The following is a 20,974-nucleotide window of genomic DNA, read 5'->3' as shown; positions in this document are numbered from 1 at the left end:
AGGCGGATCCTAGTGCAAATGTCAGTGAACTCAGTGACTTTAGGGTTGAAGTTTAAACCTTCTCTCCCTCCTCTGCTTCTGCTTCTCTCATCTTCTCTCCCCGTTTTGCTTTTTTCCTTCAAACTCTGCATCTCCATCCACGCCCGCCTCCTTCACTCTCTGCTCTCTGTCTTTCACTGCTTTTAAAGTTCATTGAATGCAGTGTTGGTATTCTGTGGTGTTTTCGCCCTGCCTCCTCCAAACCCTCAGCACCAGGGTCACAGCATTCTTTTAGTGCGTTTGTAAAGAAGGTTTCAGTGTAAATGCATCACCTGCAGACTGTGCCGTTTATTTCCTGCATATATCTCCAGTGTTTTAATGGAAAACATAACGATGGGATTGGTGGCAAAGGAAAAACAGGTTTCTCAGTCACTTTGTATTTTCTGCACTTTAAGCCTGAAATACCCCATATTGGCTATTCAGCTGATCTATACCCAACCATATAGCCTCCGATACTTATGGAAAGCTGAGTTTGAGTCCTTTATGGCAATCTTTTTCCATGGGTGTGTTTTAGTTATGTACCTGCAGTAAAACATATTTAATTTTTTAAGCCTGGAAAGCTGACAGTGAAAAGAGATTTTATGTGCCATTTTAAGGCTTTATGTGCTGTGAAATACGATGGGGGTTATGAAAGAGCAAAAGGAAGGGAGAGAGAGGAAGGGAGAAGGAGAGCGAGCGAGAGACTCCTGGTGTGGTGCAGCCTTTGATGTCTTAGCTGGCTTGGAGCTGAATGCGAAACTCACTGAAGGGTAGGCCTTGTTTCATGGTGGGGATATGAAGCTGGATGTGCTGTCCGAGTAAAAAAAAACAAAAAAAAACGCGCACACATTTGCACAGATTCTTTTTTTAATGCAGTCGTGCTTGTGTACACGTTTTTATCTTTAAGCATGAGTGTGCGTTTTGCTCCAAAGACTTGTTTGGTGTCCCAGTAAGCTAGGTTTTCATTTCTTCCCCGTCATGTCACTCATTAGTTTGTGGTTCATGTTCAGATCAGTTACCAGGCCATATTGGGTGGCTCAGTAATTCACAGTGAGTGTGTGGGTGCGTGCGTGCATGTATGTGTGTGTGTATGTGTGTGTGTGTGTGTGTGTGTGTGTGTGTGTGTGTGTGTGTGTGTGTGTGTGTGTGTGTGTGTGTGTGTGTGTGTGTCCCTGTCTCATATATATTCTGCTTTCCTATTAGATGGCTTCACACCCGATGATTCCTCTGGACTCCTCTGACATCGGCTTTCATGCATGGCTCTCTTTCTCCTTCTCCCCCTCTCACTTTCTCGCTCTCTCGGCCTCGAACATTAAAAACATCTTGGTTGTGTCAAGACATCTTTTAACCCCTCCCCCACCACCACCACCACCACCTCCACCACCAACCAGCTAACCAGCTAACATGTGCAATACACCCCCACCCCTCATACTCGCTCCTTAACTTTCATCCCTTCTTCATCTCTTGCTCCCTCCATCCCTCTCCCTTCTTCCCCCCAGCGTCTTGCTCCTTCCACCTTACTCACCCACCCCCACCCTGTGCCTTCCACATGTGATGCCACTTCTCCCATGCTTTCTGATTTCTCTTTGATGAAAACACTAGGGGGCACTGCCTGTCCTTTGTTACCCCTCTCTTTCCCTTAGCAGGCTTCGATGCAAGTGTATTTTTTTGTGTACGTATGTTTTGTTTGTGTCTGTGTGCATGTGCTCCTGTTTGTGTTTGCATTTTGTTAAAAAGCAGTCCCTTGTCTGTAATGGATCTGCATTCAGACAGACAGGAAGGCAGGCAGGCAGCAGGTCTCTGGTGGTCACCCGGGCTAGTGCTCCGCAGCCGTCCGCACCCCCCTGTCCCCACTTCCACCCCCTGTATCTGTTTGGTGAACCCAGGGGTGTAGGTTAATGAAATAGGGCTCGGACCACCGAGAGGAGCGACAGTCATCTCCCAGACATCTCTGCTCACCTCCGGCCTTCTGAGACCCTTTCTCCATGACAGGCCCCCCTCTCCACTCCTCTCTCCGCACGTCGGCCCTCCTTCCCCTGGGTCAAACCACATCGTCTGGCTGCCCGCTGGCCGCCAAATAAAACACAGCTCACCCAGCGTGGCATTAGACAAAGGTAGATAAACTAAAAGAAAGAGCGGGGCATTTCTTGAGGGGATGAGAGTTTCTGTGTGTGGGTCAAAAGAGAATGCATGAGAGTGAATGCCCTCTTTAAACAAAGGGATAGGGATTTAGACAAGGCACATCGGTCGCATTAAGGTTGGTTCAAGGAAGAGTCGGCCCCAAAATAAAGATCAGCTCCAGACACCAGAGTGGAAAAGGAGGAGACGTAGAGGACGCAGATTTTTGTTTCTACTCTGCTGGTTGAGAGCTTGTTGCGACGCTCCACTCCACATGTGGTCACATCAGCAGTGCTCTTTCTGTGCATCTTTTCTATTACAAACAATCCATACTGTACAATTAGGGATCATTCTCACTTCTCTCGTGTATCCTTAAGTCCGCTGGTCAGCGCAATTGTTTTTGAGGGAAACTCTGAATTATTGATTTGTTTTGGGATTTTCTTTTCTTTTTGTGGTAAGCAGACAGCTGATGAGGGTTGTTTGATAGTGCTAATTGGCAGCTCCCGTCCATGCAGTGTGTGGTTGGTGGTGGGTTGGGCCTGGGCGAAGTGAAGCGCTGCTATTGTTTAGAGGTGTCAAACCCAACACAGAACAAAGAGGACGGGAGAAATGTGCTGTGCTCGCCTATCAGTGTGCTGAAAGCAACTAAAGTACACACACACACACACACACACACACACACACACACACACACACACACACACACACACACACACACAAATACATATTATATATATGTATGAATGCACATGTGTAAGTCCACCCACACTTCCTCCTCCCGCACAACAGCACATTACCTGGAGTCTCACACACACCAGCGTTCACTCACACTGACATGCACACACACAAACACCCACTAACACACACATGCACACTCTTAGACAAACAGCCTGAAAATGACAAGATAATCACCACATTCAAACTTACCTTCAGCTCTGGGTAAATGCTTTTCTCTGAGATAAACTAATAAATATACTGTTTTCTTTTCAAATGTTCTCCACTGAAGGCCCTAATTACCATACGCTGACAAGGACCTGACAGAGGTGTAATAGTTAAAAAGGTAATTTGACTAGAAGTAGGAGTTTGGGTGGGGAAAAGGGTCAGTGTGCTTTCCCCCCCACCCCCTCCATCCGCCTCTCTCTTTAATGGTTTATTCACGCTTTTCGAGGACTTTTTGCGTGATTGACTGACAAGGTCTTTTTCCGAAATAGCATCTTCAGTAATGAGAAATAATTGACTCCCTAATCAAAAAAAGGGTTCATGGAATCCACAAACCCAACTGTAATCTTCTGTGGCATTTCCAGCAGAATTGACAGTCCTCATAGCTTCAGGCCCTATACCACTTTGATTTAATTGCTTTTTTTTTTTTTTTTTTTTTTTTTTTTTTTTACAAGATTAATAATATACTTTATACTGAATTGTGTGTGTGTTTGCCCTGTATGTGCTTGTGTTTTTGTGTATGTGTTCCTCACCCTTCTCTCAGGCTTTGTTTTTAATCAATAATATCACTTGAAAAGCACTTCAACTGGTGTACTACTTTTGGTAGATTTAAATTTAATTAATTAAGGGAATCACTGTGGTGATTTCATTATGTACTCAAAAGTATATTGCTGTGGTTGTTGGGCAAATTATTTTAATAAACTACAGTACAAAACGTTGCAAAGAATAACAGAAGAATAACAAAGTAAATTACTATATACATATGAAGTGTTCTTATGTTTTATTCAAAATGTAACTGCGTAATACTGATAAGAATAATAATACTAACAGCAATTAATTAGTAATGTTTTTGTATCTATTTTAATATCAGTGTGCAGTATCTCATTAATTTGGATATTATTTTATTACTTTTTTATATGAATATTTTTCTTTTGCTGAAATAGATCCCAAAGTTGAGGCTTTTCATTTTTATTTTTTAACTTTTGACTATCTATGGAATTTAAATTTGTATTTAAAGCTAGAAGGGAACATGTTTTTGCTATTAAATCTGGTCCATCGGAACATCGTGATACAATTCCGATACTTGAAATGGGTTTGTTTTTTTCTTTACCCTGCCTGCTTAAATGGCTAATTGAATTACTTTGTATTTTCTTATGCCCCTAGATTAGTATTATTTTTTATCTTTAAGTCTTATGTCTTGATTAATTTGGACATAAAAATAATAATTTAAGTGAGTATGCCTTGAGAACTGCAAAGTTTTTACATGATGGGGCAAATTAACTTGTAGCTTCCTCCAGCCTGTCCAATTTGTAATATGGCCTCAACCGGTTCTCCCTCTCTTTCTTTTCTGACTCATCTTTCCTCTCGTTAAAAAGCTGTTTTAAATCATGGCTAGTGGCAATAAGAAGTTAATTTCAGATTGTTATATATTTCCATTAATTTCAGTTGGCCTTCTCTAGTTTCCCCTCCCTTATTCTCTCCTTCGTTTGAGTACAGAGGGATCACAGAGCCTTTTTTTAATTTTTTTTTTATTATTATTTCTTTTTCTGGGGCTGTCTATTTCGCCCTTGCCCCACAGCACAGGAGACGAGCAAATATGAGTAGAGGATGATAACTGAAAGGAGCGACACTCTCTTTGTCACTTTCATTAGCACTGTCTTTTACCTCTCCTCCCCTTTTCTCCCCCCCCCCCCTAACTTTTTTCTTTTCTTTTTGTTTGTCCATGAGCGGTTTCTCACTTAGAGATGGGTCGAGTGGCCCTGGAAGTTTAAACAAAACACCTCCCCTGAGAATCCAACTCCTGCAGCCCTGAAGGGACACACACACACACACACACACACACACACACACACACACACACACACACACTCGCACATACCTGATTTGCCAGTAATGTGCAGAGCAGCAGGTGCCTCCAGATTTGTTGTTCTTGTTTCATTTTTCTTCTCTTCCTCCTCCCCCATTCACAGCTAAGGTGAAAAACCGTCTACTGAGATATTTGGTGAATTTTGCCATTAGCAGGCTCCACCTTTCCAAAACACTTACAGTAGCTGGACTTCATGTGTTGATTTGTACGGCATGAAAGTGAATTTGTCTACAACAGTGCTGTATTTAAAAGAAACAAACGAATGGGCTCATGATAACAACAAGAAAAGTGAAAAAAGTCACACAATAGTTCAAATTTAGCTCTACCTAAACCGTCTCACAACAAATTTAGAAGAACTGAGTGAAAATTCCACATTATAGCGTGGTAAAATATTCTCACTGATCCCCAATTTAGAATTATGGCTTGGATACCAACTGTGGACTCAGTTAGTACAAGGAATCAATGTTTATCAGCCCCTAAGGCTGTGTGTGTGTGTGTGTGTGTGTGTGTGTGTGTGTGTCTGTGTCTGTGTCTCAGAAATGGACAGCAGTACCCGATGGATATTTAACACATTAGCTTTGGCAAAGCTGAGAGTAGTGTGAAAACAAACTGATTTCCTAAGTGGCAATCCTATCAGCTTCGCCGTCAGAGAGGCAGCAGAGAGCAAACATCTGTGTGCGTTTGTGTGTGTGTGTGTGTGTGTGTGTGTGTGTGTGTGTGTGTGCGTGTACATACAAACAGTTTATGCATATATTTAGACATTTTTCCTTTTTTTTGGTGTGTGTGTGTGTTTGATCCACCAGGATTAAGTTTATTTAATATAATCTGTTTTCTTTGTCTTATGTTAGTCTGTATTTCTACCTGTGTCTTTCTTTCTGCATCCAGCCTTCTCCTCTCCCAGCTCAGGGTTCCCTTCTTTCTGTCAGTCGCTCAGCCTCTGTTGCTGCATTTGCCTGCTCTGCATGCGTGTGTCTCTTTCTGTCTGTCATGGGTAAGCTGTCTCCTTCCTGCCAGGGATCAGGGAGCCCTCGGTTCTCCTCGATGTCAGCATCACCCTGAGTTACGACACAAAGGTCTCAGCCTCCTCCTCCACCCACCCTTGTTAGGCCCTCTCGCTCACTCCCTCCCTCCATCAATCTAATTCTCCCTTGCCCTATCCATCCTCGTCTCCAGCTGAGAGTCACCCATCCGAAACTATGTTAAAACAGGGTCATCCCCCGGCATGCACTTAAAGGCTGTCCCTTTAACCTGCTCTGAAATACTTACGGCTATTATTATAGCTTATAAATCATTAAGAAAGTTTAATTATACGAACATTTCATGGTGGAAATGTGCAAGCTGACACATGGGAAGGGGAATTTAATGGGCCAGCAAGTCCCAGCACCGTGAGGGAAAATATTGAGGTTAAGTTTCTATTTTACAGCATTGCCGGAGGGTTGGGAGACAGGGAGAAAGACAAGAAAGAAGCACTTTCAGAGTGAGAGAGAGGGAGAGAAAAGGCGAGTGGAGATGATGAGGCCTAGCCTGTATCCAATGTGCAAAAGTAACTTTCTCATTCACTCTGTAGACCAAAGCTGTTAATATGGCCAGTTGATTTGGGAATGATGAAGACATTGTCCACCATACCTTGTGCTGGTTTTCTTAACTAAGATTTATTCTAATTAACACAAGACTTTAATTAGTCGCCATGCCGTAATTTCATTTCGTTAAGGAATGCTGCCTAATTAGAAATTACCATTTGGAGAATTTCTGTAATTGCTGTCGCCAAACAATATAAGAACATCCCTAACTACTAATGTTACAAAACTTCCACTGTCCACTTTCTTAATTGTGTCAATATCATTTCAATGTGAACATTATAGGGCTATTGTTGGTATAGCTCCAGCAACTTGAGCAACGGCTGCCCTTCTTTTTCATTGTGACAGAAATGTAAATTGATCAAACTGTTGGGAGTTAATATCATTAACACTTAACACTGTGCAGATGTTAATTAGAAATTAATTGAATTCTGTTGTGGTAATTCTAAAATATAAAATGCTGCTGTACATTTGAGCATCTGCTTGGCCAATTGGGTCTGAATAATTTGAATCCAATGTCATTGCAATAAAAGAGTTGTCTGTAGGACTTCAAGTGTTTCATAGACTCTAGACTATTATTTCATGGACTTATATATCACTAGCAGGATGAAAATGATTTTAGTGGAAATTTGCTTCCGATTACGTGAAGAGAGATTCCGTAAGCTACATTCAGTAGTTAATAAAATATAATATAAAATTTATAAAATATAAAGAAATACTATCAGAAAAAACTTTGTTTTACATAAATGTCTGATTGCACATAATCACATGCACAAACCAACTCAGTAAAACTCTCACTCAACTTGGTATAAAGGAAACTAAATCCATTTTTTTCAAAGAAACAATAGTTGCTTTGCACCAGGCTGCTATTGTTTATGAGCACTCCGTTACCCACAACCCCTTTCTTCCCTCCCTTATTCCTTCCCTCCATCCCATCCTCCCTGCCCTCTCTTTCTCTCTCTCTCTCTCTCTCTCTCGCCTCCATCCTCCCTTCCTGTCTTCCTCTTGTTTTCCATGCGGGCACAAGTGGGGTGCAGCGCCCGCAGCCGACGGGTTTCCTGGCACGCCGCTTGTCATCCTCTGCCTTTTGTTTCCACCAGTGGACAACCATTCTCCACTTCTGCTGTGTCAGTAAATATTTATTGGCCTTCCTTTTCCTCACCTCCCCCACTTGTTGGTCTGTATCTATATATGTGAGTTTGTGTGTGTGTGTGGTTTGCATGGTTATACACACATAGAATCCTCCCCAACACGTACACAGACATACACCACCTCCCACTACCCTGCGTCCGGTGCTGTCAGTCACACAATTCAGCAATGCCCCCTCCTCACCCTTTCAAATCTCACCCTGTCTCTCCGCCCACCATCCTGCCTTTCTCTTTCTCTATTTCTCTCCATCATCTTCCCTTAATCATGCATGTGGTGAACGGCCGTGACAGGAAAGAGGAAAGAGAGGAGGAAGTTATTGCCGTTTTCTCCTGCTCTCTCCCTCCCTCTCCACACCCTCACCATGACCAGAGTTCACTCGCTGGAGAGTCAGAGGGGAAAAAACCCGGCGAGTAAATTCATGTGACCTCTATGAGGAAAAACCACTGCACACTCCCACAACACTGAGAGATGCACACTCTCTCTCTGGCTCCCTAGGGCCCTGTGGCCTCGTGCTAGAGAGGGCTTCCTTCCTGCGGTTAAGACAAAGGAAGCTGGGGACCGACATGGGACCTGGGGCCGCTGCTTCAAAGCCACAGGAAGCACTGGTGTTGTCTCTTCCTGTGGAGGGTGTCGGAGCGTGGGGGGCCAGCTGCCTGTGTTTTCACAGCCAGGGACGGACAGGGATGAGTGTGTTTTGTGTTTGTGTGTGTGTGTCACAGGCAGTGTAGTTAGAGTAGCAGAACATGTTGCACTCCGAGTCCTATCCACCTTCTATGACCTGGGATCAATTGCTAGCAACAAACAGTCGTACACAGACACTGTAGGAATAAGAGAGAAAGCACACTGACATCATCCCTGTGGTGAATCCTGCGGCCATTATAAGCCAAAGCCAGATGAGGATCATCAACTTAACTACTTGTTTATCTATAACGCTATTGTCCTTACTTATTTATGATAGAAAGAAAATCATTGCCAGAGCATCGGTCAGCCTTTATGTTTGTTTTTTTCCCCAGCCCTTGCCACTGTCTTTCCCGACTCTACACATGCTCGCAATGTGTACATGTCCGTGTGTTTGTGTTTGTGCTCCTGTTCCAATGTTGGCGTGTAGGGATTTACGGGGGTGTATGTGTTAGTGTGTCTGCGCCATGTGTTTTCTAACCTTCCGGTGTGCACCCGCATACATGTTTGTTTGTTTTTTTCTGTGTTCGCCCTGGCTCTTCTGATGCTCTCCTCTTACTCTCTGGCAGCAACAGGACAGTTAATCAATCAAATATTTAAGCAGTGCTTCAGCGCTCAGTGGGTAGTCCTAGATTATGTGTGGCTGTTGGCAGTGCATGGCGCAGTCACATTATAAGCCTCGTCTCTGACTGGCATCGTCACGGGGCGCTTCTCGCTCTCTCCCTCTCTCTCCTCCTTCCCCTTGGCCTCTGCTCAGTCTTTGCTCACTCCCACTGACGCTCAACATTTTGTCCTCTTTTTCACTCTCACTCATTTTCTGTCATTCTCTCTCTATCCCTTGTTTTTCTGTCTCTTGTTTGCTGCTCTCTATTTGCACTCTCTCTCTACGTATAATTGTGGCTTTTCACATTGACTATCTGACAGTGAGCAAGGCCCCTTAAAGAGCTCTCATCTTCATGTCTTGGGCTGTTTCTCTCTATTCTGTCGCTCTGCATTCTTTCTAGGGATAAGTCTGCCTGTCCCCCCATGGGGATCTCCATTGTGGATTACCATTCAGTTTTCTCCCAATTATCTAGTGGCTTTCGCTGCCTTTGACACATAATTATCAAAGGCTTAAATAATTGTCTTTATTATGGGCAGTGTTTAGATGTAGCGTCAGCGGAGCAGTCGCGAGCAAGGGAGCGTCACGGGGAGAGGAGAGAAATGAAGTATTTATCTCGACCAGAGATTAGCTTAGCATGCTGTTAAATGATGTCTCGTCGCTTATTTCAACTCTTCGTCCAGATAAATAAACATAATTAATATGCCCTCCTTTCCATCCTGCATACGCACAACCCACACTTACACACACACACACACACACACACACACACACACACACACACACTATCGCATATCACATTCTTCGTCAGTGATGAAAATAACATTATGCACAACAAAAAGTCTAGCAATTAGCTGGCTTTGTAGCAGGAAGCAGCTTAAAGGGCTAGCCACTGTACTTTGCTGAGGGCCATGTGAGAGGTCAGGTACAAGATATGGGTGTTAGAGAAAAGTCTCTGCGTGTGCGTGTGTTTGAGTGGCTCCAAATGCGTGGGGGATGGCTATTTCATAGAGCTTGTGAAAAGCTGGATTAAGAAAAATTGCGCCGACCAGGGGGTCAGAAATCTGTGATGTTTGCAGGTCTCTATAGCAACCGGGCGGTCTACAGAGAAGTCAGAAAAGAAATGGTTTATGAGGAAGAAACCGAGATGGTGCAGGAAGAAGGACTTCATAGTTCATCCAGAGTTTAAATGCATGTTGGGTGGGGGTGAACTCAATTCTGCTTCGTCAGTTGTGACTCAGCTTTGTTATCATGAGTCAGAGAAATGTTAATGTAATGGCCAGTTTGTAGCGGTCAAATTTAATCCAAATGACACTGAGTGTGTTTCAAAACAGCGTGTCACAAATAGGTTAAGAAAATTCTTTTACACCTTTTTTTGTGGCACACTAAATAATGAAGTCCAATGGCGTTTTTCCATTACATGGTACCTGCTCGACTCGACTCGACTCGACTCGGCTGCGGTGTCCCGTCCTCCATTTTCCATTGCAGATTTAGTACCGCCTCATGCCTGAGGCGAGCGTGGCTGGTCGCCATAGCGACGCCGCAGGAAACTGCCGTGATCTAACGAGACACACACACAGAAGGTCGAAGGTGTGTTGTTTTTGACTCTCGGCATGTGGCTATTGCCACAGCCAGAAGAAAAAAATTGTTTCAAAAGAAGCTGGAGGCAGCAAAAAAAACAAACACTGCTGGCTAAATTATTTGTGATTAGTGACGATTCTCCGACCAATCAGTAGTCTGCAGGTTTTCACGTCACCTTTTGGTATCGCCTCAGCTCGCTTGGAACTTTTTTTCTCAACGTGTCCTAACGTTTTATGGTGAGTTTGGAGAGGCATCTCAACAGACTGTAGGTCCAACACTGATTGTTCACTGTTACATTTTAGTTGAATTTATGCGTCTGTCTATTGCGTTCCAAAACAGCTGTGCTGCGATTGGATTTCATAAGGGCGAATTGTTAAATTGTTACAATGTAACTTAAAATCTGCTTTAAAAATAAACATATATGTTTTGGAATATAATGTTCAGCTTCGGCAGCTTTACCTATGTGCTAAAATATACAATGACGAAGCCTAGTGACAAGTCCATAGCAACCAGTGTTGAATTGGTTAGCCTATATCCCAGTGTCCTTTGCTCAATGGTCTCAATGTTTTATTTCATATGAATACTAGTTTACTAGAGGAGTAACTTAGTATTTGAAGTAATGCAGTAATGCATGAAGTGTGCATTTAGTTTCCATGCTTATTGTGTTTCCACAACAATGTTAGTGAGTAAATCTACTGAAATGGCCACCACACCATAACAGAGGAGTGGGATGTGTAAGATGAGAATGCAGAGGTTAAGTCATGTATGTCGTGGTTGTAAAAATCAAATGGTATCTGTACTTCTTTGCTAAGTGCAAACTTGCACGCAAGGGGAGGGTCATTCCTCTTTTTCAAATCATTTTGGAGGGTCATAGGAAAATTATTACTGATGAGGGGAGGGTCAAGTCTTTTTAGATTAGAGGCCACAAAACTCCTCCGGTGGCCCCTTAATTAAATAACGAACAGTCCCTTAGCAGGTACCAGAGACTTTTTTTTGTAATGGAAAACCAAAAAGCATGTCAAGCAGGTACCATGTAATGGAAAAACGCCAAAAATGACCTTAATAATTTAACTGAATTCAATTTATAAGCCAGAAGATAGATGAAGTACACCAGACTGGTGATAAACATTTCACCAAGGGGCTCTAGTGAGTAAAGAGGCCGCCCTTCTAGCGGAGGACTCTGACCCCTGCGATGGGACGCATCGTGTCCACTTAAGCTTAAGCTTCTGCTTATGTTTTAAAGACAGTGAAAGCCCACTTGCTTCAGGGATGCTGTTTGTGAAAGAGAAATTTCCTCATGGGGTTTAATAAAGCATTCGTACATATTCTTTGTTGTGCACATCTGCTTGTCTGTCTCTCATCTGTCTTGCTTTTTCTTCTTATTCTCTCCTTCCTCTGAGTATTCTACTTTTGATATCCATTCAGCTTCCTCTTATAACCTTCTGCCTTTCTACTCACCTTTTCTTAATTTTCATTTATACATGCCATCCTACCATGTCCAACCCCCACCCGAACTTTACTCTGCTTATCCAGCTGCTCTAGCATTAAAGGAAAGGCCAGCAGCGAGGCGGCAAATGTCTCAACATCTGTGTGCTGGTTTCAGCTCAACAAGTATTTCCACATGTTTCTCTTCCTTTTTCCCTGTCCAATACAAGACTGATCACAACAGCTGGCCTGTTTCCTTGTTAAAGCTGCAGTCTGCGGTTACATAGTGGATTAGCACATTTAACATTCTGGATAAAGATGGCTAACAATAACTCACAGGCTAACATGGTGTAAAAATTATAACATGATGAGACAGCTTTACATCGCTACCCACTTGGGAGAATGTAGCTTTATGGTAACTGATTTGTAAGGTAACCATGAGTATCACTCAACTATCAGAAGATACAGGCATGCTTAGATTTTGCTTTCAGCATGCATCTAACCACAGTTGACATTGTGGCTTGTAAAACACAAAACCCAGAGGTGTCAAAATCACTGTGGTTGAAGGCCACACTGCATAGAGCACTCTCTCCTGGAGTCATTATTTGTCAACCTATTACCCCAACTGTTACCACAGCCAGCCATATGTGTGCAGGCATTGCGGCAATGAGAGCTGTCAGAATGAGTGATTGATATAGCCAGTGCTGGGAGATGGAGTTCTTTGGTCTTTAATCTTTGGTTGAGGCATCGTCAAGGAAACAGACTCTGTTTGGTGAGAGTTGCTGATTTATTTTTCCTACTCATTTCAGCAAACATACAACACTGTGTTTGTATCTTTGAATAGCAAAGCACAGAGAAACTTGACCACAAAAGTTGGTAAGAAAAGGGCAGAGTCAAAGTAGTTTTTAGTTGTAACCCAACCCAATCAAGCGAATGAGAACTTCTTTTTACCATCAAAAAGCATCCAGAGGTGCTGAATCTAATCAATTTAAATGTGTGCTTTAGGATTTCCAAAGGTGTCGTTATCCCATTTAAAAAAAAAAAAAAAAAAAAAAAAAAAACTCCAGTCACTTGTCTGTTTGATGAGACAGTCTATCTACACAAGATAGAAATACTTAAGTCCAAAATGTATCCATCCAGCTCCATCTACAACCCAGCCTTCACTCCCACCTCACCAACTGTGCCTCTTTCTTTACACATACTTTTGTTTGTCTAACCGCTGTCTGTCATTCACTTTCTCCACCAATCTGCCCCTCTGTTGAGCAGTGCTCTCATCTCTGCTCACATTCAACAGACATATGCATGCATGCAAGTGTGTACCCACTTACATGCAGACACACACACACACACACACACACACACACACACACACACACACACACACACACACACGTGATCAGGGCGTTCCTGCAAAAGAGAGGCTGCCTCTCAGTGAACCTTCCCTGAAGAAATAAAGGTTAAATAAAAAAAAAAAACACACACACACATACAGTTTACTTTAGCACCAGTTAAATAATTATTTATTATGGCTCAGTTACACTTTTTATATGATATCCAGTGAACCTTACTCATGTAAAGTACATTTTCCATCAACAAAAAAAAAAAAAGTTGGACTCAGATGTTTTAAGGGGCATTCAATAGGAGCAAGCAGAGGACTATTTATCCACTTGGAAAGTAGTAACAATTTTCAATTTTCTCCTCAGACTTGGGCGAAGTTTTTGACTGGTTTAAAGTCATGTGCTTAGCATTTTCCGTGGGCAGTCAGTCCACTGTCTCCTGTTTCCTGGCCTCTGCTAGCAGCCTCTATACTCAGGGACTGGCCCGTTTGGCTAGTGCCAGAAAACAGGACCTTGACTGACACCTCCAGTTTTAAAAGGTTGACTTTGCTACTCCCACGGGCCCAGTTCTGCCAGAGGAAAGCTTTTCAACGAAGCGTGGATGAGGAGGGAGTACAGAGAGGAGAGTGTGTGTGTGTGTGTGTGTGTGTGTGTGTGTGTGTGTGTGCATGCGCGTGCTCGTGCGTGCATGTGTGTGTGTGTGAATGTATCTGTGCATACATGTGCAGAATCTGTCTTCTTTTGTTGTCTATCTCTACACTTGTGCACTTTTTTATGCCTGTGGTTGTACCTCCCCTCTCAGTCTGTGGAAGCCTTATCAGCTGTATGATGTATGAGTCCTTAGTGCCTTAAAAGATTCCATTTATCTCTATACACTCCCACTTTAATTTGGCTGGGCAAGGGAGGATGTATTCAAATGCCCAACGTCATTATGATGTACAGCCAACACACAGCCAATCTAGCTGGCTGTAGATGGCCAGTGTTACTTGTCTGTGAATATGTATAGACGGGTAATTTCTCCAGCCTTAGCCTCAGTCCGAGTGTCAGATTCATATTAGCAGCAACGTAAACCCTCTATGCCTTCCCAAACTGAAGCTTTGTAGTCAAGCAGCTCTATTTTGATTTATTACACTTGGGCTTTTATCGGCCAATATTTATCCTATTCTTTCATTCAAGCACCAAATAAGCCCTGCTATTGCAATCCCTGTCTTAGCCTTAACATTGCCTTGATCTCCCACTCAAGTGCTTTTCTTACACTCAGGCACCAAGCCATAAACACCATCAACATTTTAAGCCCGACAGAAGTCCAAAAGTATAGAGTCCTAGACTGTCTTTAGGTGACACTTATGATGAAGCTTTAATATAGTTTAAATGTGGTCTGTATGGCCTTAGCGCCACATGTAGATGACCAGTGCTATTCTGCAGTGTTATGCCCATCCCCACTCCACCAGTCTCTTTCCCAGCTTCACTAAATGTATACAATAAGGGATTGTTAACCTATTGTTGCAAGTCCTGTTCTCTTTTCTTCCATTTTATCTTAAAGCAAAGCAGAGTGAAACGGCTCGTTCCCAAGGCCTGGCTTACGGTGCTCCTTGGGGTGGGACCAGCGGTGTGGGAAGTCTATTGTAGTGCAGTAACAAGTCCTTTGCGTGACATTTTCTTTAGCCGTGACATTCAGAAGGGAATAGGAAGACGGGCCTGCGGAAGCCACATTCTCTGTGACATGTGAAGGGAAAGGGTATTAAGAATGGGGACGGAGGTATTTGAACGTGCACATGGAAGGACATTTGCACAGAACGTGACAAGGACAGGCTATGGTGGAGCAGCTCTTTCATATTTCACTTTATAACATTATGCCATACACCAGGTTGAATCTGTATTCACTGTCCACTGGGCCAGTGCTATCCTAGTCCAGGGAGTAGCCTGACAGTGTATGGTTGGACAGGGAATACATTTTTTTATTAGGCAAGTATCTACTGAAACAATGGGTATGCCATATTATTTTTTTTATCTAAAGAGGCTGTCATATGTCTTACAACATAAGGTCTCTATGTTGTCCTCCTCACCAGTGACTGTGTCATTATTAACATGCTGCAAGGGTGACTAACACAAATTTGATTTGTTTTTCGTGGCAGATGAATCAGAGGGAAATGCAGGTGAAGAACAGAGTGTGTGCCGTGGCTCTGACTGACTCGGCTCACAACATCTGGCTGCAGGAGACCAGCAAAAGCACGCAGGATTGGATGCAGCAGGTGAAATAACCACACACGTGCAAATACACAGACGCAAACTGCAGGCAAACAAAGACTGTACAGGGGTCCATTCCTGAGCTCCCATCTCATCATGTAAATTCACCCAGCGGTGAGCTGAGGTCTCGTAGATTTCACTTCTCTCTGATTTCTCCCTGCACAACCCTGCTGACCTCCATAGGTACCCCTGACCAACAGCTAGCTTTAGAAGTCATAGAGAACCATTGTTTGCATGTTTTCCCTCGCTTCTTTTTTTTTTTTTTTTTTTTTTTTTAAAAACCAGCACCCACTTTTTCTTCCTGGTTGCATGTCAATGAATAACTAAGGCAGTCAACCCACGGCGGTGCGTGTGTATGTGACTGGGCATGCATATGTGCATGTGTTTATATGTGCTCGTGGGTAAGCGTGTGAGATAGAATGCACGTGCACATGTGCATTTGTGTTAGCTTCATTTTAGCACTTGCCCTTTCTGGTGTGACCTCTGCGCCATACGCAGCACCTGGGCTCACTCAGTATGCACATACAGATGAGGACCATCCAAGACCAGAGCTGCTTGAGAGCCAGAGATGCAAATGTCATGCACACACACACACACACACACACACACACACACACACACACACAGGCACACACACACCACACACCGTACCTGTATTTGTATCACATCCTCTTTTATATCCCTTGCCTTTTATTTTTGCTATTTCTGTCATCTCCCATTTTCATGTGTGAGTTTGGTTTTTGCACTCAACGTGTTACTTGCCGGTGATTGTGTAATTTCAGTTTTAGTGATGGGGATTCAAGGTTGCACTGCCCCCCTTCTCCTTGTCTGGCATTTCCTATTTTTGATTCATCTAAGGGATGTTTGGGACACAGCATAATTGGAATGTTAAGTGATTTTCTATTTGTGCTGATTACCCAGAACAATATATCTGAAATAACCTTCTTTGTCCAGTCAGAGTAAGGGGACAGGCAAGGATTCACTCTCTCTCGGACTCATTAACCCACAGTCCTTTTTTGGCTGAATTTAGAGATGAGCCCGTCTAATTAAAGGGAATTCTTTTTAGAGGGAAACAGTAACACACCTGTGGGATACTCTACCCTTCTCAATGATACAACAAAAAAAGCTAATAGATTTTGCATACTCTACATTTCTTTTGCTCTCAGCCTTGTGTTTCTTTTCCTCCTCTTTTTCGTATGTACATTCTTAATTCCCTGCCTTACCTACACAGTTTTAGGCTGACTATTCTAAAATAGTACTTCATAGTTTGCTAATTCCAAAGCAATGTTTATACTCCATATATTTCTCTCAGGGCTCATTAAAATCATTATGTAAATCACTACATCAATTTTATTGAACAACAACCAAATTGTTTTATCTTCTAAAACCTGAATTAACTTTAACTGAATTATCAGGAAGGCAAACAGTGTCAGTGACAGAAAAATTGGTATTCACAGAATTTTAACACAAACGTGTTTTGACATTTTCTCTTTTCTCTCTGCTAATTTAGTGTCAGATAAAGACAACGACTAATGATAAATACTTTACATCAGTGCCAAGTGGTGAGATATACATCATTTTGTATATGTTGAAATCTGGTTGATATTAAGGTGGGGAACTAACAAAAATAATATCTTATGTTTTCGAAAACTGATAACTTCAATTGTATTACTCAAATTCAGTATTTCATCACATCCCTGGCTTCTGGGCATGGATGGCAGTGCTAGTTAACAAGCCCCGGGTCAGCATGAGGATTGAGGTGAATCCAAAATCGTATCTGTCCCAGTCATTTATATTAGAAACCAATGCTGTGTATGTGCAGTGGTTCCACCAAAAGGTCAGGGCCCCTTTGTGTTCCACCCAATATGCTAATGATCTAGGGCTTTCTACCATTGGCTCAGTTTCCTGATGTTTGGCTTTGGATGATCACAGTCTACAAGTGCATGCAGTTGGTGCAGTGCAAAACATAGACACATGAGCACACACAAACCCTGACAATATCATGCTCCTTTTTAACATATCTCTATACATCTATACAGTATCAATCCATACACAGCTGGGTCTTAAACCTAAACAACACTTGCATTGCACACTAAGATACAGGTACACACACGCACACACACACACACACACACACACACACACACACACACACACACACACACACACACACACACACAGATTCACACACACAGACACACACATGCAGAAAGGGCAGCCCAGAGGTGGTGCACATCACAGAGAGTAGCTAGCACTGAACCTGCATAATGCCCTGGGTGGTGTTGTATAAATATGGGTGCCCATAGAAGTGGGTGCATGTGAGGTGAAATGTTCTGTTCTCCTCGGACAGAGATAATTCCCTCCCTTCGGGGTTCAAGAGGTCACAGAATGGTGGGATGGAGCAATGAGAAGAGGAGAGTAAAAGAGAGGAGATGGGATTTAGAGATCAACGCTTGCTGGGCCGGGTTATATAGACCAAAGTGGGTCAGGCGAGGGGCAACTGACGTCATTGCCAGGAGACAAAATACAGAGTGAAGGTGAGAGAAAAAAAGGCAGGGAATAAACAGAGGTAGAAAGACAGAAAGAAAGAAATAAAGTATGAGAAACGTTCAATTATTTAGATTCCGTTGACTGCCGCCGAGAATGCACAGGTTAGAGCTGTGGAAAAGAAAAACAAAAAGACAGGTAGGATATGAATGGAGTGAATACAGATGAAGGAGAGGAGATGAAGAGATGTATGTAGAGATAGATGAGTAGCATAGTGAGGAGAAGTGAGTGAGAGAGAGAAATGCGAATGATGGTGTACAGCTGGCAGCCTGTCACAGTCTCCAAGGTGTCTCCTGTCACTGTGCTGGCCTGCTGTCACACTCTAGTGGCCTGCCCAGATCTCTCTCTCTCTCTCTCTCTCTCTCTCTCTCTCTCTCTATCTATCTCACACACACACACACACACACACACACACACACACACAGAGTACACATACAGAGTACACTATGGTCATGAATAAACCATCCTAATCCATAGAGATTATACAGCAACTGGAGAAGGTAGGAGAGACAGACACAGAGAGAGTGAGCAAGAATTGATACTCAGGACTACTTTCTGAAAAGTTTGCAGGCTGTCATGTGTGTTAGGGTTTAGGAGACTTTTGAACAGCACAAAGTTTCTATTTTCTAGTTTCTTTGAGACTCAGGGCTAGATTTATCAAGCCGTTTGCGCCTATTTCCAGGCGTTAATTGTTCGCAAAGACTGACTTAACCGATGCGGGGAATTTACAAACAAGGCGCACTTGGGTAAAATCGCAGATTGCCTGCCACATGAGCGAGAAGAGACAAGTTGCGCTTTCAACATGCGTTCGTGGGAGGGTCATGGGGAAAGTGGGAGTTCCACCCGAAAGGTGGGAGGATACGCGTAAAGTGCGCCCAATTATATATTCCGCGGTATTTACAAAGACTGCCAGTAAGAGCGCGCCTCTATTCTGCGGTGGAAATTCACCACCTCTTAAAACCAGGAAGCGCGTTTTCCTGTGTGTAAAATGTACCTTATTCAATGACAGCAGACTAAAAACTAAATAAAAAAAACGCCTCCATGTCTGTTCCATTTTTGATAAACAGTTCTGCGATAATTTAACTATATAACACTCTCTTTAATGACATAACCCCATCGGTTGGGTTGACATATAAATTATATAAACATATGTATACATACATAAAGCCAACACAGTATCATAACAGACCACACAGACCTTCATTCTCTACAGAGATCTCAGCAGTATCTATGCCGTCCACACCTTCCACCTGTTCGGCAACGAGTGTTTGCTGCACCACCTCTTCAATAGTAGTTAGCGAGACTATTTCTGGTGGACCTGAACCGGTTCTCCTCGATTGTGCCCGGTTGTACGCTACCTTCTCTTTTGTTCTGCGCTTTATGTCTTGACACCGTTTTTTTTACCTCCTCCACTTCTCTCCGTGTAGATGATAACAAGTTGATTTTATTTGTTATGGCAAACCAAATCAAATTTTTTTTTTCCGAGGGTGTGGATGTTCTGCCCTGTAATATGTTCAGGTTTGTTGTTACTTCATGCACTAATAGGTCAATTTCATCGTCACTAAATTTAAGCTTGCGCTTTCTTTTTCCCGTTGGAAGATCCATGATAGATGCGGGCCCATTCTTTGCTCTTTTAGAGGCGCACTAATTATGCTAGAGGGCGGAGTATGCGCCGATTGCCTGATGGGTGTCAGGTTTTATAAATACTACGCAAAATGAGGAAGCATAGCGTGCACTATTACCAGACTCGCATAAACAGACGCAGCGTAAACTGCGCTAGTGTTAGTAAATCTACCTCTCAGTGGTGGAGATTCTGTTTTACTATTAAATGAACCCAATTGTGTATGATTGCAAATACACAGTCTACACATATTTTGTTTAATTTGCATTCAGGGCTAACAGTTTCAAAATATATATCAACATTTTGTGACTTATTTGATTATTGAATACCCTCTTTATGAAGTTGTTTTATACACAATTTTTACATTGTGATGATAAAAGTGATAGTGAATTTTTTCTGAACCTTAGTTTATAGTGTGTTCTGTTATTCTAATGCAGGTTTTGGAAGGTATGTAGTACACATCCCCTTTCTAAAGTATGACAAGCCGCCTAGGCAAAAGTTGAATACTTGACTTGCACATACATATATGCTGGTACTAAGCACTTGCACATACATGCATACTCTCATCCATATACAGTACATACATATAAACATGCATACATACATACACATGCATGTGTGCATAACGTGAGAATGTGTATGAGGGTATATGAATGTGAGTATGTATGTATAAATACATACTCTCACCCTGTATACCCTCATATACTTTGTGCATGCATGTGTATGATTGAATATCTTTATGTGCATGCGTATGTATGTATATGCATGTTTATATGTATGTATATGCATGAGACTGCATTGTATATGCAAGTGCTTTGTACTGGTATATATGTATGTACAAGTGAAGTATTTAAATTTGGCCTAGGCAGCTTCTCATAGCCATGTGTGTATTCCTGTGACACTTACTGTGTAGTGGATATGGACACCTATGAGAGACCTATTTGCTCCCTGTTAAACGTGCAATATGTAACTTTCTGCCGCTAGGGGTCTCTCAACCAAAACAATGGATTGTAAACACGGACTTTTGATGACATTGGGAAGTTGCGTGGAGAATCTCCGGCCGGGACGGCGAGGACGGTCGATGGCCGTTGTGCAGCAGCAGAACATCTCCAAGCTGCCCTGAATGATCTCCCCCTTAACTTTTCTTTAATCTTAACTATTCGTTTTGGTGCTTAACCCAACTTTTGTTGGGTTAATTTAGCTAACTGTAAAGACAGCTAAACGTGAAGGGGGGAGAAATTTGGCACCAACACCGGTAGTGCAAATGGA

At 42.7% G+C, this 20,974-nt stretch overlaps 1 protein-coding gene across 3 annotated transcripts in view; it reads left to right on the top strand.

Annotated features, from left to right (window-relative positions):
• The window catches only part of fam172a (family with sequence similarity 172 member A), a 166,979-nt gene that overhangs the window by 85,640 nt on the left and 60,365 nt on the right, over positions 1–20,974 (top strand). For all 3 annotated transcript variants that reach the window (XM_031308745.2, XM_031308746.2, XM_035994353.1), the window contains exon 9: positions 15,426–15,542. In XM_031308745.2, the coding sequence (XP_031164605.1) occupies positions 15,426–15,542 (117 nt within the window). The remainder of the gene's footprint in view (positions 1–15,425; positions 15,543–20,974) is intronic.

This window comes from Sander lucioperca, chromosome 2 (assembly GCF_008315115.2).
Source record: "Sander lucioperca isolate FBNREF2018 chromosome 2, SLUC_FBN_1.2, whole genome shotgun sequence".
Classification (NCBI taxonomy): Eukaryota; Metazoa; Chordata; class Actinopteri; order Perciformes; family Percidae; genus Sander; species Sander lucioperca.
This window is presented reverse-complemented; position numbering and strand designations above follow the sequence as displayed.